The sequence below is a fragment of the Cibotium barometz genome, chromosome 3 (genome assembly GCF_041138505.1).
Source record: "Cibotium barometz isolate CiBa-2024 chromosome 3, ASM4113850v1, whole genome shotgun sequence".
NCBI lineage: Eukaryota > Viridiplantae > Streptophyta > Polypodiopsida > Cyatheales > Cibotiaceae > Cibotium > Cibotium barometz.
This window is the reverse complement of record NC_141048.1, coordinates 17,238,921-17,264,494: the sequence shown is the minus strand read 5'-3', so window position 1 is coordinate 17,264,494 and position 25,574 is coordinate 17,238,921. Positions and strand designations below refer to the sequence as shown.

The 25,574-nt window shown below is 41.0% G+C and overlaps 3 protein-coding genes across 11 annotated transcripts in view; 2 read left to right on the top strand and 1 right to left on the bottom strand.

Moving 5' to 3' along the window:
- Positions 1-2,900: 2,900 nt before the first annotated feature.
- LOC147639777 (uncharacterized) lies at positions 2,901-4,868 on the top strand. Its single transcript, XM_086823858.1, has one exon. The coding sequence runs from the start codon at positions 2,901-2,903 to the stop codon at positions 4,866-4,868; it is 1,968 nt and encodes a 655-aa protein (XP_086679984.1).
- Positions 4,869-5,376: 508 nt separating this feature from the next.
- Positions 5,377-25,574, bottom strand: part of LOC147639774 (pentatricopeptide repeat-containing protein At5g39350-like) — a 93,007-nt gene continuing 72,809 nt past the window's right edge. The window contains exon 5 of the transcript XR_015261976.1: positions 5,377-5,393. The gene's annotated coding sequence lies outside the window, so the exon portion shown is untranslated. The remainder of the gene's footprint in view (positions 5,394-25,574) is intronic.
- Positions 5,591-12,703, top strand: LOC147639776 (pentatricopeptide repeat-containing protein At5g39350-like). 9 transcript variants are annotated; one of them, XM_086773967.1, is made up of 4 exons: positions 5,591-6,050; positions 8,431-8,703; positions 8,829-8,884; positions 8,977-12,702. In XM_086773967.1, exons 1-4 carry the CDS (start codon positions 5,999-6,001, stop codon positions 12,118-12,120), a joined length of 3,525 nt encoding a protein of 1,174 aa, XP_086630093.1. In that variant the 5' UTR covers positions 5,591-5,998; the 3' UTR covers positions 12,121-12,702. The 9 variants fall into 9 exon arrangements, with proteins under 9 accessions (XP_086630093.1, XP_086630100.1, XP_086630134.1 ...); XM_086773974.1 differs by having other exon boundaries at positions 8,986-12,701; XM_086774008.1 differs by lacking the exon at positions 5,591-6,050 and adding an exon at positions 7,286-7,447 and having other exon boundaries at positions 8,977-12,701.

The following is a 25,574-nucleotide window of genomic DNA, read 5'->3' as shown; positions in this document are numbered from 1 at the left end:
TCATTTTTTTGATATATATATATATATATATATATATATATATATATATATATATATATATATATATATATATATATAATTTCAGTTGCACAAACATGATTTGTAAATTTTGTAAATATTGGGTAATTGCTAATTTGCTCAATGCTAATAGGCTAATAGCTATTAGCTTATTAATAATTACTAATTAACTAAAGCCTAAATTCCTAATATGCTAATTTGCTAAATTACTAATTTACTAATACTATTTAATTCAATAGTTATTAGTATTAATGATCTTTGAATGATCCGTTGAAATCCGTTGATTTCGTTCTGATTCCGTCACAATTTCCGTGAATAGTGAATCATATTAGTTAATAGTGATTAATACTAATTTAAGAGATTATGGGCCAGGTGGAGTTGGACGACTGGGCTTGCGCGTGCCCACTGCCGCGTGCCACACTGCGAGTGGGCATTGCATGCTGATGCTGCATGCAATGTGTGCCGCGTGCATTATGCTGCAGCCTGCATGCATGCAGCGGCCGCCGGCCAGCCTGCAGGCTTGTAGCTACTAGCATAGGCCGAGCCGCCCTCAGCCCTGGTGGAGTGGTGGCCACTGGCCCGTGTAGCTCATAGCTGCCAGGCTCCAGCCAGCCTGGTGCGGAGTCGCGGACTCGCGGACCGCGGACGGTGGACCGCGGTGAAGGTTCAAGGAGCCTGGGAGGCTCGCGGCTCGCCGCTCGGACAGTAGACTCTCGGAGAATCGGGACTCGGGAGTCGGAGGCTCCTAGGCTGGCTGAGCCTCTAGGCTCTGAGGCCCGGCCGCCCGACTCTGAGCCTGGAGGCTGGTTAGGCCCTGGCCAGTGGCGGTCACGACTCAGTGCTCACGAGGAGTCACGACTCCTGCTGCACTGCTGCAGCCTGCTGGACATTGGACAAGCCTGAAGGAGGCTGAGACTTGAAAGTTGAGCGGCGAGCCTCTGAGACCCGGCGGGCGGCGGGCCGGCCCGACTCGCGAGTCGCTTCTAGTATCTACCCTCTGGAGTCTGCACGAAGCCCTGGCACGGTGGCACGGTGCACCTGCAGGCTGCCTTTTCTCAAAGAACGCAGCGTGGATCAATCATCACCCAGTTGGCAGTGTCCATGGTCATCGACCCATCGTGATTCGTATCCTCCATGGCTGCTCTTGTATACATCGACGGTCGACCTGTAGGCTGTCACCTCTCTCTCTCTTCCCTACTTGTGTTTTCTGTAATTTTTGATTTGTTTATCATTGATCAAGATTCAGGACTGAGGAGTCAGGACCCTGGACGTTAACTGAAGTCTGAGAAGTTGAAACTTGAGAATCGAGATAACTTGAGAACTCTGCGTTTGCTGCTGCAGTAGTATTCCTCTTCCGGCCACGGCGGCCACCTCTCTGGCCAGCTGTGTGTACAGCCCTGCTCGTGAGAAGTTACTACTTACTAGTGATTCCTAACTCCTGAGTGTGAGGGAGAGTCCTCGCAGATTTCTTTCAATGAAGATGGCAGTGAATGTGATAGTTGGCCGCTACTAGCTAGCACGTGTGGCTCCGACTATAAAAATGGCTTCATTTGGGTGAGTCATACTCAGTGCTCACTTAGTCTGCATTGTTGATTCACTGGTGACTGGTTAACATGTCCCTTGTCCTAGCATCCATTGGGAGCTCATCCTCTCAGCCTCTCAGCACTTGTCTCGACTCTCAGGTATCTAGCTATTGCTTGATTATACTCTTTATAATATACGATTGAAGGTTTCTATAATCTTTGAATCCTAGCAAATCTATTACTCAATGATGGGCATGATTTGCTGTTTTCTGAAAGCTGTGAATCTGGTTATGGATGGGCGACTAGGACTGATGATGGATATGATTCTTCATTCTTTGATTTCTAAAAGCTTTGAATCTGCTTATAGATGGGCGAATATGTATTGATGACTTATCTTGGAATTAATGTGTTAACATATGTAACCTAGAAAAAAAAAATGGATTTACTGAACGACTGCTTCAGTTTGCAGATTAGACAAATGGATTGTTTACTTATAGCCATGTTGTTGATCTAACAAATGGATTGTTTACTTATGGCCATGTTGTTGATCTAATACAGTCTATACAGATCTAGCAGTGGATTGTTTACTTATGACAAATGTTATAATATATAGAGGTGGTTTTGTATTGTATGATTGTGTACAATTAAATGAAATTGCTCTCTATCTGTCTTTCTCTCTTAACTTACTTTTATGATTCTTGAATCTTGATTAGTGAGTGGTGATCATAGCTAGCTACTTCTGAGCTTGGTGGAGGAAGGACCTGCTAGGCTGCTGGCTGCAATTTATTCCCAGGTTGGATTCTTATTTGGATTGTTTTAACATTTTGTTAAGCTATCTTCAGCTATTCCCTTTTGTGTCTTGTTTTTGTTGTTAGTCTGTTGTTCCCTTGCTCTATAGTAGTATATATGCCTTGTATAAATGAACATGCTTAATCGGTAAGGAGTATAACGGCCTTGTATAAATGAACGTGCTTAACCATTAAGGTATACCGTATGCTCTCTTCTCTTTATTAACATGTGGCTTCTTTTTCTTATTTTATTCTTAAATTTTCAGTGATGGTTGACCGTCCCAATCTAGTGCCTCATAGAGGACGCAATAAAAAGAAAAAGTCACAACCTTCAATAGATTCTTTTTTGTCAAGACAGACCATTGCCAATGTAGGACATGAGAGTAGTGGTGGGAGCTCAAAAACTTGTAATGAGGTTTCCCAAGAGTCTTCTTCCAATAAACCCAAAAGGAAGTGGAGGACTCAATGGACTCTACTACATCCTTGGGCATATTTATGCAAGTCTACATGTAATGAGGACCGCATAAAATGCACTTGGTGTGAAGAAGATGGAAGAGTGAATACTTTCACAATGGGTGGATCCCAAAGCATTCAGCTTTCAGCCTTGAATGAGCATGCAAAATCTGCAGATCATAGGAGAGCTGCAAGTATTTATCATGCAAAGCTAAAGGCTATTGGTGGCAAAGGACCAATAGATGGGGGTATTGACACAATGGTGCATTCTGAACAGTCTAGAATAATCACTTGTATGAAGTTGGTACACTTGTGTGCATGCAATGATATTGCATTGGAGAAATATCCCACTCAATGTAAGTTACAAAGGGAACTTGGCACTCCTAATATGCCATCATCTGATGAGTATGGTGCATATACCAATCCGGTATCTGGAAGAGAGTTCTTGATGTCTTTAAGAGATTGTACTAGGCAAGACTTGTATGCTGAAATTTGTGAAAGTCCATTTTTTTCAATCCTCATTGATGAAAGTACAGATAGAACCATGGAGAAACATTTGATTATCTACATTTTGTACTTGCCTGGGAATGGCAAAGGAGAGCCCAATTGTAAATTTGTGAGATTGCTACCAGTTGATAATGGATCTGGGGAGGCAATCTACAATGCTGTCCATGCCATGCTCTTAGAGAGTAATCTGGATTTGAAGAAACTAGTTGCATTTGTAACGGATGGTGCCTCAGCAATGACAGGTCATAAGACAGGTGTAGTGGCACGGTTTCAAGCATCGGCTTCACGAATTATGGGCATGCATTGTATTGCCCATCGTGAGGCACTTGCAGCAAAGGATGGTTTTGCATCGAATCCTCATGTGTTTGCTTTTGTTGATAAGGTTGCAAACAAGGTATATGCATGGCTAGGGAAATCAACAAATCGACATGTCGAACTTCGAAACTTGATGCATGAGTATCATATTGCAGACTTGAAAGTTTTACAAATCCATGCAATTCGATGGCTATCTAGAGGCCAAGTAATGGAAAGATTGGTTCCCTTAATGCCTGCTATTTTGGAGCAATGGAGAATGCATGAGAAAAAATGGTACAATTATGCCACAATCTTTCAAGTCCAGTTTATGATGCATTTGCTGGCTGATGTTTTGGTTGAATTGAATAAATTAAATGTAGAATTTCAGAGGGAGAACATGGATGTTACTATGATTGGAGTCTACTTGGATTTGACATTTGAGAAGCTCACTAAAAGGTATATATCTTATGAGGGCGAATTTGGTGCTGGTTCAAAACAGCTTACAAAGTTTTTGAACATGTCAAAAGATGGGAATATGTTATATGTTGATTCTAATGGGTTTACTCATAAGCATGTGCTACACTTTGTGCCAGTTCCAAAATTAGCTCCAAAAAAGAAACGAGACAGAGCAGTAAGTGATTCAGAAGAGGAGGATGCAACTCTTGATCTCAATGTACTGCCTCATGATGCTGGAAGTGCAAGTGGCTCCCTCGCTGAATGTATTTGCATTGGAAGGACATTTGTACAAGATGTTTTGAATGCTTTAAATAATAGGTTTCTTGATCTTGGGGTTTTCAACTCGGTCAAGCTATTTAATCCCTCTGCCTATCCTTCAGATGTAATTGAAAGGGATAAAAGGACTGAAGAATGGTTAGAGAGGCTTATTGGCAAGCTTAATGTTGATGATTCAACAATTGACATTAGAAAATGTTTGGGTGAACGGGAGGATTTTGTTGGCATGCTGTACAGGGTTGCTAGGAGTAGAGGTATGCATGATGCTTGGGCAATCTGCAGCAACACAAAGACTTGGTGGGACACATTTCCAGGACTGATGCATTTATGGCAAGCAAGCATAGTAATTCCAGCAAGTACAGCATCATGTGAGAGAGGTTTCTCTCGACAAAATGACATAAAGAGTAGCTTGAGAAGTAGCATGTGTTTGGAGACGCTTGATGCATTGATGTTGTTATCACTTAATGCAAGTGATGCATCACAAGTTTGTTGGAAAGATGTTTTTGATATTTGGTTACAAGGAAAAAAGAGGAGGGCGATGCCATTAGAGTGATTTGTTCACTAATTCCATGAAGTGCAACACAACTAAACAATAGTCAAAGGCCTAATTTTGGCAAGTTGGACATGCAAGGCATCTTGTCTGGACAGCATGTTGGCCAATGTATGGGTATATAAGATGGTTGACAACATCACTCCAGCATAAGTATTACATTAGTACTTTCACAACATAAGTATTACATTGAAGCCTTTTGTTTGTAGATTGGATGCTTTATGTAAATTTCATCAACAATTATACCTAAATTTTCACTTAAAAAAAAAGCTTGTTTGTAGATTGATTGTTTAATTACATATAGTTTTTTAGTTTTTAAAAGAGCTTTTCATTTTGATAAATTGCTTGCCATTTGAATAACATGATTTTGAAAATTCATGTCATGTGAAAAGCAGTTTGAAAAAGTGTATGTCACTTGAAATTTTAAGTAACCCGTCAAATTTAGGCCCTGGAACAGATGGTCAGTATCAACCATATGAGATGTTTATACTCTGAATCAATAATAATAATGTCAATCATACCGAGTACCTCGCAGTTTTCGGAAATGTATTGGAGTACCATCAAATTCCTCAAATGAGAATTATTTGGAGTCGGGGGTTCCAGGTGCTAAAAATCTTACTGCTTGCTGAAAAAACTTTCCTGGATCATTTCCGATGCGCATGAGTAGGTTCAAAAAATCTCACCATATCTAAAGGAAGAGTAGAATAGCTCTTAGTGGTCTCACTGCATCTATCAACCCCTCAGAGGGTGTGCATTTGTCTCTCTAAAATGGATCTCACCATATTCCCAGGGGGCGTAGAGTTGCATTTAATGATCTCACTGCATCTATCTGATTCCCACTTTGAGTCAAGAGACTCTCAGAGCGCGACATGCAGTCCTAGAAATCATTGTGTAGGCAGTATCCAACAGTGTAGATCCTCAAAGTAAACTGCCAGTCCCATCTTCATGGCCCACAGACCCCCAATTGATGAAGGATACACTTGCCTCGCCTAGCTTTCATTTGTGCTGCTGATGAGCAATCTCATGAACAGTGTCTTTCTCTCAAGCAAAAATGGAAGGCATGTACATGCAAGGCCCAGCCACTACCTGCAGAATGCGTTAGCACACAGGCTTGTGCCGAGAAGGACATCCACATGGCTACGAAACCAAACGGCGAGATAGAGAGCGGTTTCTTTGCTCTTTCCAGTGAGTTTGTTCTTTGCAACCTAGGCTCTCTGTGATATGGTTCTGTTTTACTCAATGAGATGTATTTTGATAGCATTTCGTGTCATCAACTTATCATACTTTGATATCATATGACATCTTCAATCAATCATTGGGGTTGAAAGACATTAATAGAGCTTTGCTCAGAGAGCTTGCTAGGTCTGAGGGAGGAAACCACAGCCAATGGAAGCTCGGCAATTAATTTGACCCATACAATGCATGCATGAAACAGTCATGTGTTTATATGAAACAATGGAACCCGGGGCAGAATATGACCCATATGCCAAAGGGGGGGGATTCTTGATAGGAGTTGGCGTGAGTTCCAACCACATGCAAGCAAGATGAAGGCTTCATGCAAAGTTTACATCTATCGAGAGAGAGAGAGAGAGAGAGAGAGAGAGAGAGAGAGATTATATCATCATCTATTAGAGGGGGGAAGGTAGTGTAATTCACCTAGTCAGGTGTGCGTCTACTTGGGCACCGTCTCTTAAATAATTAACACTTAAACAATCATGAAATGGAAACAACGCAAGACAAAGACAATGCTGAAAAATGAATAATTGCACAAGAGACACCACACTGGGGCCAGAACTAGGTTGAACGCACCCCCCCTCCTCCTGTGCCCTCCCCTTCAATACCAAGTGTATTTTATTTTGTACAATGTTCCATGAGCTCTTAAGCCAGATTTTCCATAAAACAAGAAATATGAAAACATGTACTAAACAACATATATTCGGTGATGATGCCGTCGATGTAGAGCCTTTGTAGCAACTCCCCACCTCTCACTAGAGAGAGGCAATCGAAATTGGTGCTTTGGGTCCACATGTGTCATGTACTCGTAATAGTGCCTGGTTGTAGGCTGACGGTGATGTGATTGCTGAAAATAAAGAATTGGCAGTGGAGGTCACGCACAAAATCAAGCAGCAGCAGCAGCGGAGTCACATATGAATTCCTGTCATGTAAACATCAATGAACTGGTCATGGGCGCCACCCATAGGCACAAACATGCACTATGGGGGGCCCGAAGAACAGTCCTAAATCAGCTCGACCAGCTCCCAAAAGGGATTGACCAGCTCAAAACAGGTTGGCCAGCAACATGGGCTGATCAGGGGCAACATAGGGAGGCCGTACAACAGTTGTGAAGCAACCGGTTGGTGACGTGGCAGCCATTCAGGTCGCCCTGACAGAGTAGCTAGAAAATAAGCATGGAGGGGCGCCCTTCTGATGAGGATCACAGATACGTGCCCTAGTTTACAAATGGATGAGTGTAGCGTCCTTTATGAACAAAAATGATGGAGAGCTTGTGTGCAGGGAAGATGGCGATTAAGCTTACAGAGAGGGAGTGATAGAGCATTGTTGGAAAATCATTGGAGCTTCATGTGTGTGTAACCGCTCCTTACGAGGCCTACAAATCGGAAGACAAAATACACATTTTTAGATCACTTAACTAATACCAACAATGGACATTATTAGCACCATTAAAACTGAAAATGACCAATAACACTTGACACAAACACTGGGGCTGGAAAGGGCCGCCTCCCCCGCCTCAATACATTTGTATTTCTTGGAGTATTTATATGTTCAAGTGTCACGGGCCAATAGGCCAGATTTCTCCTCACATGGAGTGAATACAACTCAAACAATTGGGTACTTGTCGATGAAGTCTGGACAGTCGAAGAAGTCCCAAGTCACAGGCACACTCCCACCTTCACTGGGTGCACACTTGCCTTTCATTGGTCTTCCGGGACCGTGCATCAAACAGGCACGCCCGTACTAGCACAAGCAAAGGGGTACACCACAGAGGGAACATTGCCTGGTTCTCCTAGATAAGCTTTGCTCCCAGATTCCCTAGTGTTTCTAACCTTCACTGGCTCTCAGAATTCTGAGAGCACGGTTAGCACTACCACTCAGGGCAAAACAAACCAAACTAGGAAAGTTTCCTGAGTATGGTTAGCATTATCATGCTTTGTTCTTACTCTGCACAAAACTTAAAGAAATCTTTGAACTTAATTTAGAAAATATTAGTATTACACAAATAAGAAATACAAGGCATCTGGTATAGCTTGTAGCAGGAGTCAATGGAGATGCATTCCTTTTACTTCCTGCCCCAATGTGGTGTCAATATGCAAAATCTCTTTCAAGTATTCGGTGGAATTTTGTTGTGGCCATCATTAAAGTGTTTAATTACATCAATAGTTTAGTGTGCAAGCCCCTTGCTCCCACGGCCCTCAAAGCTTCTTGGTGGTGGGTGGCCTCCAGGATGTGTTGGTTCTTGAGCATGTTAGTTCAAGAGGTATGGATGTTTTAGCACATAGTGAACTGTCTTATCCAAGGGCTTTGAACAGTTTGTTTATGCTTGCAGAGAGCCCAAGAATGCGGAGCTCATGGCAGGAATATTTTAAGGTGTTCATGCTTCCTGACAGCATAAGTACAGAGTGTTCGTGGCAGGAGCACTTCAAGGATCCCTCTCAATGGTGGAATAACAGAAAACGGAAGGGCAGACAAATGCAAGGGCTCCAAATTTCAAGCATAAAATCGCTAATGCAATCGCCATGGATAGACAGTGGGCACAACTCAAGCCAGAGAATGGGAAAATCGACTATTTCAGACAATTCTTTTCGGGATTTGAAACCAGGTCATGCACACACCCCCTCCCTTGGGCCCTTTGAATAATGCATATATTTCACACTTCACACATGGTTCAAACTTTGGCTCTCTCACAGCAGCTAAATTTCTCTAGCCTATTGTATATGGTTGCAGTCCTATGGCAAGAGTATCGAAAACCTTCGGACGATTGGGACAGCAGTATGAGTGATGTAAGTGCACATTTAGTGTCATGAAAATTATTTTCATTATTAAAGTGTGAAGATTATGGCTGACTTGGCTAGTTTGATGAGCATCCGGTGAGTTTGGACAGACAAGCCCAGCGGTGCCAGATGACATGGAAGAAAACACGCAACTGCTGTTGGGGACAAATGGCTGGGAAAACCCAGGCTGTGCTGATAACATGCTGGAAGAGGACAGTGGCTTGAAGATCCTATGCGTAGAGGTGGCACCTGCATCCCCAGAATGGATGGGTGAGCTGCCTTCAGTGGATGTTCTGATCTCCAGGTTACACAAGTGCAGAGAATCAAAGCATCTAGGAGCTGCCAAGTGCCTGCACACGCACATCCATTCAAACGGCCTGGAAGCTCAAATAACACTTGGGAACCAGCTTGTCCAAATGTTCATAGAATGTGGAAGCATGTCTGATGCCCAGCAGGTCTTTTTAAGGTTGCTTCATCGAAATGAGTATTCTTGGACTTCTTTCATGCATGGATACATTGAATGCGGGGAATCACAGTGTGTTTTTGTTCTCTTTCAGAAGATGAGAGAAGATGGTGTTTATCCTAGCAGATATACATTTCTGATCCTTTTGAAAGCTTGTGCTAGGCTGAAATGTGTGGAAAGAGGCCAAGAAATACAAGCAGAGATTACGAAACGTGGTTTTGAAAGGGATGCATTTATTGGCAATAGCTTGGTGGATATGTACGCCAAATGTGGCTCACTTGCAGAAGCACAGGAAGTATTTGAAAATCTCCCGAGCCGGAATGCCATCTCATGGAATGCACTAATCACTGGGTATGCGGAGCACAGTCTTGGTGAGGAAGCACTAAAGAGTCTGGATAAGATGCAACTGGAGGGCATTCCTCCAAATGCAATTACATCTCTTGGTAGCTTGAAAGCTTGCGGCAGCTTAGGAGCCATAGACAGGTGCCAAGAAATTCATGCCGAGATGGCCAAAAAGGGACATGAAAGGGATAGTTTTGTTAGCAGCACGTTGGTGGATACATATGCTAAATGTGGCTTACTCACAGAAGCACGTAAAGTCTTTGATGGGATACGGAATCGGGGCGTCGTCTCATGGACAGCATTGATTGCAGGATATGCTCAGTATGGGCTTGGTGAGGAAACACTCAACTGTCTGGAGGAGATGCGATCAGAAGGTGTGCCTCCTAATGCTGTCACTTATGTTTGTAGCTTAAAAGCTTGTGGCAGTATGCAAGCAATAAATAAGGGCAGAGAGTTACACACACAGATTGTCAGAGGAGCATTCGAAAAGGATCCTTTGGTCAGAAATACATTGATAGACATGTATGCCAAATGTGGTTCAATTCTTGAAGCACAGGGTGTGTTTGATGCAATGCCAGCACAGGATGTAGTCTCATGGAACACACTAGTTTCAGGGTATGTTGAACAGGGGCTTGGTGAGGAAGCGCTGGATTGTTGGGAACGGATGCAACAGCAGGGTGTGCTTTCAAATGATGTTACATTTGTTTGCAGCTTGAAAGCTTGTGGTATTTTAGGTGTGAAAGGAAAGGGCCAAGAAGTACATACAGAGATAGCCAAGGAAGGATTGGAACTAGATTCTTTCATGGGCAGCAGTCTGGTGGATATGTACTCCAATTGTGGCCTTCTTCAAGAGGCACAAGAAGTGTTCGATAAGTTAGGAGTTAGAGATGTAGTGTCCTGGAATGCTTTGATTGCAGGGTATGCTGAGTATGGTCATGGTGAGGAGGCACTGAACTGTTTGCGATGGATGCAATTGGAGGACGTGTTGCCAGATGATGTCACATTCATGTTTAGCCTGAAAGCTTGCAGCAGCATAGGAGACATAGGTAGGGGCTCTGCATTACATATTGAGATTGTTAAAGGGGGTTTTGAAAGTGATCCTTTTGTTGGCAACACTCTGGTGGATATGTATGCCAAATGTGGCTCACTTGCTGAAGCACGGAAAGTGTTTGATGAGCTGCCTGTTCGATCTGTAGTCTTGTGGAATGCACTAATAGCAGGTTATTCTGAACACGGGCTTGGTGAGGAAGCACTGATTTGCATGGAAAATATGCAAGTGCAGGGTGTGTTCCCAAATGGTGTCACGTATGTTTGCATCCTGAAAGCTTGTGGTAGCTTAAGTGCCAAAGACAAGAGCCACATATTGCATGCTGATATTGTGAAAGAAGAACTAGAAAGTGATCAGTTTGTTGGCAGTGCATTGGTGGATATGTATGTCAAATGTGGCTTACTTGCAGAAGCACAGGGAGTGTTTGATGAGTTGCAAGTACGAGATGTTGTCTCATGGAGTGCACTAATTGCAGGATATGCTGTGCATGGACTTGGTGAGGAAGCATTGAGTTGTTTGCAACAAATGCAGTTGGAGGACGTGCCTCCAAATGTGGTCTCATGGAATGGTGTGATCTCGGGATATGCTGAGCAAGGAGACAGCGAGAAGGCTTTTTCAGTATATGCACAAATGCAAGAACAAGGCCTATTACCAAATGATGTCACCTTTCTTAGCATTTTGAAAGCATGTGGCAGCACAACAGATCTAAAGATTGGAATAGCAATCCACTCCCAAATTTATGGACTTAAAGTCATCGAATCTAATGAAAAAACTTTGGCAACTTGCCTTGTTGATATGTATGGTAGATGTGGTAGCATGGTTGATGCTCAGAGGGTGTTTGATTCAATGCCTGCCCATGACCTAATGAGGTGGACTGCATTAGTTGCAGGCTATGCCCGCCAAGGAGACAGTGAACTTGTTTTGTGCTTGTTAGATAGAATGAAGGAGGAAGGTATACAGCCAAATGAGATCACGTTTCTTAAGGTTCTCAGAGTTTGCAGTCATGCAGGTCTTGTGGAAAAGGGCCACTTGTATTTTGAGGTTATGAGCAGGAAGTATGACATTACTCCGACTCTTGAGCATCACAATTGTATGGTTGATCTCCTTGCCCGTGCTGGTCAGCTTGATGAGGCTGTGGCAATGTTAGAGAAAATACCTTTTCTACCCGATCTTGCGACGTGGACTGCCTTGTTAGGTGCTTGTAGAAAGTGGGGTAATGTGAAGCTTGGCAGACATGCCTTTGAGTGTGTGGTAAATCTGGATAGTAAACATGTTGCAGCATTCCTCTTGATGTCCAACATCTATGCAGAAGCCAATATGTGGGAGGATGTGAAGAAAATTGAGGAAATGAGAGCTAGCATACAAGCATTGGTGATGCCAGGAAAAGGTTGACGTAAAACAAGTGGAACGGCTTGGGGGGGATTATATGCCTTTCCATAATGAACCTGAGCAGATGCATGTGGGCCCAAGAGGTTGCTGGTGCACACAAGCATACAGGGGTGCATGCAAACCTAGTATTATTGTTTGGCTGGGGGCAATAGACAAGGTACACGTGCAATACAAACCATGCCACAGGATGCTTCTAATGAAAGGGATTTGGAAGCTTGGGGGAACCTCTGGAAGCACTTATGAACCAGCCAGATCCGATACCCACTCACTGATCATGTATACAGCCCAATCATGCCATTCGTAAACACAGGAGCAGTTTAGGAAGGTATATGTGTGACTCGGGGTGATTACTGATATTTTATAGGATTGTAGACACTGTTGGATTATGTGCTTGATTGTTGGGCGATGAGTTAGATATAGACCATTATGAAGCAGAAGTAATTTTAATCAGCCGAGTCTTTTGCAGTGGTATTGCTGTAGAGTTGAAGATGAACAGGAGTTCTTTTGCAGTGGTACTGCAGTAGATCAGCATTAAGATTTCTCTCAGGTGAGCAGCAAATGAAATCATTGATTAGTTTGAAAATACATATATACATGGGAGGGGGAATAGGTGGACAATGCCTTCAATGGTCTAAGAGCTTATGCTCCCCCTATTGTAGATTTGCATACGACTCTTCGTGTTAATCACCATAATACCATGCTTATCATTTCTATTTTGGATGCCCCCTCCCCCTATTATAGAGTTGCCTACTATCTCACCATGCTTATCAATTCCATTTTAGAATGGTATACCCATAAACATTATGGTATATCCTCCCCCTATTATAGAGCTACATGCTATCTCACTTCTTGTTCATCACCATAATAACATTATGGTATATCCTCCCCCTATTATAGAGCTACATGCTGTCTCACTTCTTGTTCATCACCATAATAACATGCTTATCAATTCGTTTTGGAATGGTATACTCATCAACATTATGGTATACCCATGAACATTATAATTTTCAATGGATTCCCATGGGTTCAGGGTGGCTTCTCATCATCAACCTCAGTGTTGTGTTGCTTGTAACCCTAATGGGTGTAACACATCATTCAACGATGCCTTGTCGTTGTCTACCTTTTGTTTCTCTGTCTTTTTGCCTTCTCTTAGATCCCTTCCATGTAGAACATGGCACATACAAATGAGTCTAAGAGTGAGTCTACCATGCCTGTCTAACATATTTTAGCTCTAGAATTACATCCTTTTTGTGCAGTCAAAGTCTCTTATTTTCCTCTACTTCTTGAACTCAACCTTTTCTTCCATCAAAAACTAGTCTTGTTGGGAAGTCCAACCACTAGCATGGGCAAGCCAAGAGCATGATGGCATCCCATAGCTCCACAAGGGTTTGCTTTATGAACATTAATCTTGTATCTTCCCACTCCTTTTCTATCAGTAGAAGCATTTAAAACTCTTTCTTCTCCACACACACTCTCAACCATTTACTCCATGGGTAATAAGAATAGTTTCTCCCCTTCTTAAGCAAGGTATTTGAGAGGGTCACCAAAAAGAGAGAGCTCAAGTGAATCTCATTTTCCCTATAAGCTTCTCTCAAAGACTTGTTTGTAGTATTTGTGCTTCCTTTCCAAAACTATGAAAATGCATGTATTAGGAAATTTTATATTATATGTGAATTTCATGCTTGCCAAAATCTTCTTGCATTGTTATATGTGAATTCCATGCCTATAAAATTTGTATTATTGTGTGCTCTAGGATGTGGCTCCATAATACCTCCCTCTTTGAGAATTGCTTAAATGCCTTCATGTCTGCACTAATGTTCATTAATGAGACTGGGACAAGCCACTGATGAGAAAATACACAAAACACTATTAAATCAAATTTTACCATTAAGCAAATGATATGGTTTTTGGTTTCTAAGTCCAAGTCCTTCGGATATGGCTCTTCTATTATTACAGCAAATCCGAGCATGCAATTAATAAATATTTTCTTCTATCAAGCCTTTCAACTTCTCTTCCCAATTCACTTGGAGCACCTTCATGAATGCGAAAGATAAGTAAGTTCAATGAAAATAAATATATGAAAATTCAATGGAGTTTGTCTACCGAAAAAGGGCCCGCCATAGTCATCGCCAATTGGCATCATGTAGCCTTCTTTTAGCATTTGTCCACCTCATAGAATGACTCCCTTCACTTTGCTCAAAAATTTTCAAGATCAATTTGGTCCTTCTACAAGGTGATTCCTCGTCTTCTTATGTAGTACACTCACATAGCCAAGCGAAAAAAATCCAAACAAAGCTTGTCGTATCACTTAGTCACTCTTCTTATATGCATCCTATGTAGGGGGTGGAGGTTGTTTTTTAATGTGCACCAAAACAATATTGCCATTCACATTGTAAACAAGTGTTCATTATGTCTACAAGTTTAGGTGTTGAATCTTACAGTTAAGTGATCCAAGATGCCCTATAAAAAATCAATGTGAAGCTCACTCCCATAATTGATTACATAGGCTTCAGGCATGTCGTGGTCCTCATCATCATCCACTCCATCATCAGGTGGACAAGCCTCCTCTTCCTCAACCTTTTTTGGAAAAAAAAAATTGCCCTTCTAGTTTTCCTCTTCCTTGTTTATTTTTAGGCATCTCATAGTCATCATCACTTTTTCTCACTACCTTTTATTTCTTCCTTCGAGATTGGACTTCCTTTTGCTCATTACCTTCGAATGGACTTCCTTGTGCTGCTTTTGGCACCTTGGGTAGGAATGTTTCTTCATGTGTATCTCTTAAACACATTATAGTCTATAAATGTTCAATGACCATGTTTCCTTTAACCGTTTTGTTGACTCAAACAAAAGCACATGAAAAATAGTTTTAAAAATACAAGGATAGTGCAATTGAAAAGGTATAAAAGATGTACCAGGTCTTTCTTGCTCCACATAACAAAAGAACTTTGTGCCTCATGCAACATTTCATGTCTTTTGAGGTAATATAATAAGAAATGGAATGTTTTATTCATAGCCATTCAATCACCATTACACCCACAAGTCTAATGGGACTGAGAGAGAGCATGGGATGGTTGAGCCGGCCATGTGTGTAGGAGATGCCAATAAATACAGTTGAAGGGGTTCGCTGCCACATGTGTGCAAGAGAGACTACAGTGGTGGCCACATGTGCAAGAGTCGCCTAGTTGAGAGAAATCTTTATGGCTTTCCTCCTCCTTTTTTTTTTGGAAGGTCATTTAATCATCATCACTTTCGGTCAATACCTTCTATTTCTTTCTTCGATTAGACTTTTTTGTGCTCTTTTTGGCACCCTCAGATAGGAGTTTCTTCACGCATTACAATCTATGTCTTGTCATGTGCTCAATGAACACATTTCCTTTAACTTTCTCATTCACCCAAATGAAAGCACGTGAAGAATTGTTAAAAAATACAAGGATAGTCCAATCGAAAAAGGTCCAAAAGATAAACCACGTCTTCCTTGTTCCATGAAACAAAATAATTTATGCCTCATGCAACATGTTCATGTCTATGTGAAATAATAGAATCAGAAATGGAATGTCTCCTTCATAGAATTCAATCACCATCACACCTACATGCTCTTCGGGAAGGGGTATGTTGTCTATATAACTTGGCCTAATCCCACCCGTTAATGACCATGCATTATTAAAATCTTATCTCCTCTCATAAAATCTTACAAAACATAAATAAATGGTATCCTCTTCCCTAACTCATTACAAATGATTCATATGCACATAGTCTCAAACATTTTCTCTTGCATTATCACATTAAAACCCCATACATCACTAGGTGTTTTACTATGATGTCTATTCCCCAACTAACATCCATGACTATGCTACCAGCTCGTTTCCACAACTCGTCATTCTCATGACTTCATCTCCACCCATGCATTTTGGTGAGCAAATCAAAGTACGATTCGAAGAGTTAGAGAGTGATAGAGAGAGGGAGATATACAGAAAATGAAAGAGAGAGAGAGAGAGAGAGAGAGAGAGAGAGAGAGAGAGAGAGAGAGAGAGAGAGAGAGAGAGAGAGAGAGAGAGAGAGAGAGAGCGCATGAAATGATTGAGTAGGCCATGTGTGTAGGAGACTCTAGTGGTGGTGGTGTCCATAGTTAAAGAGGCTGAGCCTACCACATGTGTGCAAGAGACTATAGTGAGAGAGAATGGTGAGAGAGTTACCTTTTGTGTGTGTGTGTGTGTGTGTGTGTGTGTGTGAGAGAGAGAGAGAGAGAGAGAGAGAGAGAGAGAGAGAAGTAATGGTCACATGTGCAAGAGAAAGGTGAGAGAGTCACCTGTGTGTGTGTGTGTGTGTGTGTGTGTGTGTGTGTTTGAGAGAGAGAGAGAGAATGGGAATTTGACATCTAACATAAATGATGGGGGCAGGTTTTGCCACATATGAGATTCATGAAAAAATGACACAATAATTAATGATGAAGGGGGGCTTGGAATGACACGAGATTAAAAAAAATGATTACAAGAGTTTAAATTCTTGAAAGGGAAGAAATTAGAGGGGTTTTTAAAAAAAAAATGGGGAGCATATGTCCCTTTTTTTTCTTAAAAAGAGGGGGGGCATATGCCCCGCACCCCTCCCCCCTTTTTTCTTCAAAATTATCAATACTTCAAGGAAATTGTAGGGGATTTGAGATTTTTGGAAAGTGATGCTCCTAAAGTGTGAAAACTACATGAAAATTGGTAGGGATTCGAGTTTTTTGGAAAAGAAAGGGGAAGGGGACATGACCCCCCCCCCACAACCTTCCTTTTTTTCCCAAAGTTAAGAAAATTGGGGAAATTTTATTGGTTTAGGGCCAAGCATCATTAATCTCATTGAAAGAAACTTTTTCAAGTCCACATACATTGTAAGCTTGGTTGCATGGATGGTGGTATAAGTGGAACATTAATTCACCATGTTCAAAACATAATAGGTGATAATAAGATTGTTCAAATGCAAAAGCCAACTAGTTACCATAACAATAGAGGATGATAATAGTTCACACTGGCCAAAATATGTGATTGAGAATCAATCTTGCAACACGCGTAGCAAGCGACTACACTTCTCACATCACAAGAAAGGAACTAAAGAGTTCAAGTGGAATTCATAGTGTCATCTTGTAGAGAAAAAGAGGTGGAGATACATGGCCACACAGTAGAGTGCCATGCCAGGATTAGCTATGAGGACAAGCTGATAACTAAAGAGTTCAAGTGGAATTCATAGTGTCATCTTGTAGAGAAAAAGAGGTGGAGATACATGGCCACACAGTAGAGTGCCATGCCAGGCTTAGCTATGAGGACAAGCTGATAAGTGCAAAAAACCAATCAAACAATCTACGTGTGGTGTTCTAGCACCAAATTTCTTTGGAATACAAGAAGGGGGGGGTCCGGAAAAGGCAATGTAGTCTTATTGCCTTGAGCTCCTCCTCAAGGTAGTATTGCCTTGAGCTCCTCCTCATCCACCTCTGGATACCCCTTATGTTCATTTGTGAAGTTAATTTGTGAAATGGTGGGTGAGGTTGTTGAGTTGGGCTTTGATTTGAGTGTAGACCCTGTAGTAAAGGATGAGCTTCCTTTGGGAGGATATTCTATATAGAGGTAGGCACCCAAGTGGTTACATGTTTTGTTAACCAACTTGTATCCTCCTTCACCATGCTAGAGGGTTTCCTCCTGTAAGACACACTCCTTTATTAGATAGTCCTTTAGACCCTCAACTTTCTTAGTGTCAACAACCGTCAAAAACTCATATTCGTAAAATATTGTGCACACGGTGAGGACATGCACCACCTTTCTAGGTTGAAGATGATGGGATGGGGGGAGAGGTGGTATATATCATCAGACATGAGGAGTTCTAGCTTCTCCCTCAGGAAGTAGAGCATGGCAAGGATTGGGAGTATGGAGTGGGCAAGTACCTTGTTGAGAACACCCTATTCAAGATTCTAAAAACATTGATGGTGGTTGGGCAAGGATGATTCAAGAATCTAAGGGTGGGGGATTTCTTTTTGAGCTCCATTAGATGGGTGAGTTTAGGAATCTTGGTTATTGTCTCTGTTAGGACCCCATCAAGATATTCATTTTGTGGGTGTCCTTTCTTGATCTTTCCCTTTTTGAGCCTCCTAGTTCTACCCATAACATCTGAGGATCTTGTTGTCTCTTTGTCTTTAAGGGCTTGTTGGCTATGGACCTATGCTTGCTTGCTTGGACTATGCCTTTTGTGTGTCCATGATTTCTTTATGTAGCTTAGGCATCACATCCTCTTTGTGCTTAGAGAGGTTCCCCCCTATGTATTGAAGCTTTGTGAAAGAAGATGCATTACCTAATAACCTTGTACTTTTCAATATACCCCATTGTAGTCTGACATTTCATCAATGAACTCAATTAAATCCCCCTTTCCTCTCTCTCTCTCTCTCTCTCTCTCTCTCTCTCTCTCTCTCTCTCTCTCTCTCTCTCTCTCTCTCGACCTTGACCTCCCTCTCCTTCCTTTTCCTCCTTCTCCTCCTCCTCCCTTCTTGCTTGTACAAAGCCTTGTTGGGTACACCATCTAGTAATCTTCAAGCTTAGAAGTAAATGTAGTGCTCTTCAAAACCCTTGCTAAGTTGATTAAGCATGTCATTGGTGACTTGCATGTTAAACCCACCCAATGACACCCATGAATATGCAGCACAATGGCATACGTGGAAGCCTTAGATCATGATGTCAATGCCCTACAAGATTTGTGGGACTCTCTAAATAATTTGAATGTCTGTGTTCCACTGCCTAGCTTCTCTCCACTAAATCAAGGATGCTATTGCAACTCACCCACTGACGAGCAATTCAATCTTGTGGACCTTATTGACAAGAAAATTTAATTTTCCTCTTAGCTAGCCCCTACCGCTAGTGGACTATGATATTCTATTGTGACCCTTCCCATAGAGAGAGAAAACAAGGAACAAGAGAGCTATGAGTCTTATGACCAGAAAGACGCATATGAGTGTTTACGGAGGAATTCATCAAGCTTATATGGGTTTACAGACAGGTCCCATTCTCAGGAATAAAAAAATGAGCTTCTAGCATGCACAATAAAGAAGATAAATTTTAAGTTCGATACTTACATTTAGATGCACACAATGTAGATGATTGAAATCCCCTTGCACTCTGTGAGATCCGTTGTTTTGAAAAATGATGGAAGAGATGTAGATGATGAAAAATGATGGAAGAAACGTAGATGATTAAATTTTGTGGGTGCCACTTGGTGGCCGCTCGACTTCATTCATTTGGGGAGGTGGCTGATATTAAATTTGTGCATTTAGGGATGTTCTTTTTCCAAAAAATTTGGTGGTTGGCGGCAGCTGCTGGCCTCGACGTGTTAGTGAGGGAATATTTTGCTGTGTTTATTTTATACATTTATGGATGAATGTAGAACGTTATTATCTTGAACATGAAACCATTGTGGAATTATACTGTTTGTCAAAAATGAGCCTTGCATCTGGAAGCAATATTGACAACAAATCCTCTAGATATCCACTCTGCAATTTCTACTCCCAGTCTTCAAGTGTGTGTGAAATGGAGGGAGAATCCCAACTTCTTCTAGGATGTAAAAAACGTAAATCTATTGTGCAAGTCAAAAATCGTGGAACTAGAAGTGAGGAGAGACCCATAACATCAGCTCCAGCTCAGAGGGGTATTTTTGAAGAGCTTGAAAATTTGATTTTAGAAAGAGATGAAGAAGGGGCTGATCATGCTGAGACTACCTATGTTGCATCCCATGGAATAGGACCTCAAGAGAAACGAGTGGAGGGAGACATTGATGTTAGCCTTTATGAGGATGATAGCGGCTATGGAACCACTCATGAGGAGGAGAATGAGGGGCTGATCATGCCGAGACTACCTATGTTGCATCCCATGGAATAGGACCTCAAGAGAAACCAGTGGAGGGAGACATTGACGTTAGCCTTTATGAGGATGATAGCGGCTATGGGACCACTCATGAGGAGGAGAATGAAGGGCATGAGTTGGAGGATGTTTTTTTGTAGAGGGAGGAGGGTCTTGAAAGGGAAGGCATAGATGAGACATAAAGCAGCGAAAGAGAGGGCACAAAGGACACCTCCAAATATGCTAGAAAAATAGAGATTTTTGGGAAGATGATGAGACATAAAGCAGCGAAAGAGAGGGTACAAAGGACACCTCCAAATATGCTAGAAAAATAGAGATTTTTGGGAAGATGATGAGACCTAGAAGCCCACAAGGATTCCTTTCAAGGATCAAAGTTGATTTCACCACCTATCCCCCATTGATATCGCTCTGCAAGATGGTGCCACAGAGGCAATAAGAAAGCTCAACTAGAACATCGAGAGAACAATTTCTCGGTCATTCAAGAAGATGGGTGGGTACATGCCTAGTAGAGGATCCTTTATTGTGTCCATGATTGACCTAGAAGGGGAGGAATCCCCTATCATAGAGGGTCATATTGTTGGGGCCACAACCCCAACAGGGAGAATAACATAAACGAGAGACTCTCAAAACAACAAATTAGATGTACGAACAAGAAGAGAAATAACTAATTCACGTTCATCATTTTGAGAAGTTACATCAATAATATAAAGAAGCATTGCATCCCTTTGCGCCACACAGACACACACCTCTTGGCATCCCCAAAGTACATATTTTTAATGCACTAACACTTGGCACACACGGTGGATTGCGCGAACCCATAGTGTCCAAGCATCCCTTGAAAAAAGTCAATTGCCAAGGATAAGTCCAAGTGCATGTGAAAGTAGTACAATCATTTTGGGCATAACTGAGGAGGCAGAGAACCTTGTGAGTGCATGAGTAAAAATGTTGACATATAATGAAGAAGCTTCAAACTGGTACATGATGTAGCTTTTGCCGCTTCACCACAAGGATAGTACCCACAGCAAACCGCAACCATCTTTGACAAGCCATAGATTCTTCCCAACCGCAACTCCGCAAAATCACCTCTTTGCCACCATGAATTAGATACTTGGTGCAGGCGCTCCATTCGATCTTTGATCTGGTATGTCCCTCACATCACCTCTTCTGACTTCATTCGACTTGTAGCTTTCCCTTGGAGTAGTAGTTGAAGAAAACCATTGGATTTCAAGATATCCTTGCAAGTAATTCAGCAGGGTACAACAATAAAGACTGCAAGCATCTTTAGGAATAAAGAAAACCAGCCCATAGAAAACTACAACCGCAATCTCCCCAGGTCTCTATGCACCGCATGAGGACATCTCGCATTTTTTAAGTGGGGTAGGATGTAAGATTCCTCCCTCCAGCTTTTGAGGTGTGTAGGTGTAAGAACCTTCCCTTCTGATCTTATAATTATTCCCCTCTATGAAATAAAAGAAAGATCATGTTTTACTCTGTTTAGGCATAGAGAGAGAAAATGTCTAGAGGGAGGTAATTCAAAATTGAGATATTTTTGGATATAAAAAACCTGCTAGTGTCTAAAATGATTTTCCTTAGAACTAAAATTCAAAAAGAACTTTCCAATGTACAATTGGCATTAATTGAAAATAGATATAAAGGACCTTAGCCTAAGGGTCCAGATTTTTAGAAATTTTTGGATTATGGTCCAATTAAGGTTCCTATGGACCAATAAGATTAATCCAAATGTAGGGAGGAGATAAATTGAAGAATAAAAGAACCCCCCCCCTAAAAATGAGTAAATTCTCACATAAGATGAAGAGTGGACTAAGGACAAAAGAAAACAATTAAAAAACTGAATTTTGATACCTCAGTGTGGGGATCTCCCCTCATGAAGTAGGCATCTTTTTCTCATTATTATCCCCAATTTTTAATCAATAAAATGAGATATTTTCATCTCTCCTCTCTCCTATTTCAAAACTAGATCCAAAAAGTAACCTGAACTGACCCAAAAATGGTCAAAAATTGACCAAACTGATCTGGAAAATTCTAGAATCAGTTTGCTTAGTTAGAGGCCGACTTTCTCCTATAAATAGAAGCCTCCCCCTTTGTAAAAGCTTAATGGTGTTTATGCACTGTTACTCTGCTCCTGTCTTAAGCCATCTACATTGAATTTTTTAATAATTCAATTGTTTTTTACCTAATCCTCTCCAAAGTGAATTGGTGGCCACTCTTGCTTCAAACAAGAGTAGAACCCTTAATCCCTCAAGCCAAAGGAGAGCTTACAAACTCCATGTAAGCTAATTTTCTTACTTGTTTAATGAAGAATCTATGGATTTCTTAATTTTTATGTTTTGCAGATGTTGAATTAAATTCAAATGCTATGCCTTTGATAAAAAGGCCACCCCCTTCTCCTCTTTACATTCCAACCTTTCTCAATCCTAGAAAGATTAACTAACGGTTTAATTAAACTCTTCTTATTGTTTACTCTCTTGAATTTAGAAAATTGTGTAGATTAGAGTTCTATAAATCTAATTTGGGTTAATTTGGGTTAATTTAAGTTAAATAAAGAGTGATAAAAATGAGAAATGGTCAACCATACAAAGGAGGTTATGGCAAAATTTTCCAAAATTTTGTGGAAAAAAAAGTTTGTTTTTATGCTATTCCAAAAGATTAATTCCATAATTTTTACATCTAAAAGAAATATTCTAATTACTCCATGTACATATTCACCTATGAATATGCGTGGATATCACTGATATTAATTATTAAATTTGATTTTTATGCATAGAAAGATGCATAAAGGAATTTTTTTAATTACAAAAGTGTTATTCTCATTAAATTTGATTTTTATATGCATAGAAAGATGCATAAATAATTTTTTTTATTACAAAAGTGTTATTCTCATTAAACTAGATTTTTATGCATAGAAAGATGCATAAGGAATTTTTTAATTATAAAAGCAATGTGAATCAGATAGATGTGTATGTGAAGAATGCATATGGATATGTATGTGAAGAATGGATGTGAATGTGTATGTGAAGAACGGATGTGAATGCGTATGTGAAGAATGGATGTGGATGAGTATGTGAAAGAATGGATGTGGATGTGGATGTGTATGTGAAAGAATGTGATGTGACATGAATATATGTGGATGTGAAGTATAGATATGAATGTATAGATACATGTGAGTAGTTGTACATGTGAACGATTGGATGAAGTGATGTGATATAATGTGGATAGAATGCATGTGATGGGATGGTTATTATGAGAATGAATGTGGTGGATATGAATGAATGAATGTGATGGACATGAATAGATGTGATGTAATGTGAATCGGGATGTGAATGAATGAGATGTGATGTCATGTGAATCGGGATGTGAGTGAATGTGATGTGATGTAAATTAGGATAGATGTGATATGTGATGTGATGAGATGTGGATATGAGTAGATGCGAGTGGATGAGATCTGATGTGGATAAATGAGAAAAAATGTGAATTCATCTTCAACAGTAGCACATGTTCTCCATTCTTCACACATTTTGATGTGGCTTTCACGATGACGTGAGAAAATATACTTCTCTGTGTGACTATTAAGGCTATCTCACCAATGAAAAAGGCATGACCTCTCCCTATCCGGCATTGCCTCTCCATTGTAGCACTCCAATTGGCAGCTACCTCATTAGCCATAAAACCACAAAAATTAGCTTGGTTGCCTATGTGCTCAACCATTACAGCATTTAGATTATTCAAAAACATTGCTTGGGCAACCTCGTCCTCCTGTGCTGAAACTTTGCCCATGCTATTGTCAATAATTGCTACAAACTGCCCACCAAGAACTTCATAATTTTAGTGGGCAGACAAGTTAGAGAGCTAATCACACACAAGAGAAGGTGATGGATACTTACTGTGGGTCATACACATGTGCAGCCATCGTGTGCCATCCATCTATTTGATGAACTTGATCAAAACACACCCATGCATCCTTGAGGTCTCCATTCTTATCAGCATCCATGCGTTGAACAATATCAACTCCTAAACTAGGCCCTGTTGGCGGACATTTTAAAAATGTAGCTACATTCCGACTCGGACTATGCTTGGAGAGGAAATTGGCTCCCATATGGAAGAACTCGTCTGCTTTAATTCTAAGATAGCTTCAAGCCCACTCTCGACAAGTCATCTGCCCTTCATATTACCATTTGCTTCAACCTGAAACGCAGTTTTACATTCGATCAAAAGTGAATGTAGCAGGGGCATTTAGGAGCAAGCCTCCCAATTCATCCACCATCTCTACAAACTCCACCTCGGACATATGCTCTCCTTGTAATCTATCTTCATCAATGAATGCCTTCATAATGAGCTCCCTTGCAACAATTATTTGTATTTTTTGGGGGCCTATACTATGGTCCATCTTTACAAATTTTTGCACAAGGATCTTGGTGTTGCGGAGGGTCGCTTTACACATGTCCCGTTGAACCTGGTGGGAGTGGAAGCCTCGATGTATAAACAAGCATGTATGTGTTGATTGTCTTGGCATGAAATAGTGAGCACTTGCAGAGCATGTATCTGTGCATATTGGTACATGCTTGTAGAAAAAACATTTTAGCTTCCCATAACTACCCATTGCTAGAGATCCTTGAGGTGGTGCCTTTATCAATTGTCCTTTCCAGTAAAGCTTATTTGGCCTAGAGGATCGTAGCAAGAACACACATGTCTCGTTCATGCACTGAAAGTGGCACCACAAACTGACTTTCTCAATACAAAGGACTTGTTTGACCTGGTCTGTGTTTGAGGCTTTGTCCAAACAATTCCTTCATATTTTTCCTCCATCCCCATATAAATTATTCCATTTGTAAGCTTAAAAATACAATTTTCATTGTATTCTTTGGGAAGGAACTCTAGCTTGCCCTTGTATTCACAGTCTCTCAAGAAAGTGTGTAGCACGTCATTGGGTGGAAGGACCCTTATGATTTGGAATGCAGACACCGGTTCTGGAAATGATGGATCCATGTCAATATCAATGACATCTTGGTCAAAGAACTTGCAAGTGGTCTGCATCTCTTCTACTGCATTGTTTAGTACCCCATCCATAGCATGGGACCACGGGTTAGCACTAGCACAGACTTGCAATAATAGCATGGTTGGCAATAGCACAGACTTGCAATAATAACGTAATTAAAAAAACATACATGGGTGATGCTGTACTCCTCGAAGCCTTTGACGTTGACCCTATATCAACCTCGTAACCACGTGCTAGGTAGAAGTTGGACAGACTTTGTTCAAGAATAAAGTACTTGTCCCCCTTGATTTTGGGTAGCGTGGTTGTGGGACCCAATACCTCAAAACCATCTTGTGTTTTCAAAAGAGCTTCCACAGTGATGTTTGATGAAGACACCTAAAATAGGTTGCAATGATTTTTGCAAAGTCCCTGCCCGACCCCCTAGGAAAGGAACCTCCAAGGAAGCACCACGAGTCTCACCCAAAAAAATGGTTGCATTAATCACGTCCCTATGCAAAAAAGTTGGTTTAGAATTAATATGCTTGAACATTTGGGATTGTGTGAATAGAAATTAAATATAGAATAAATTA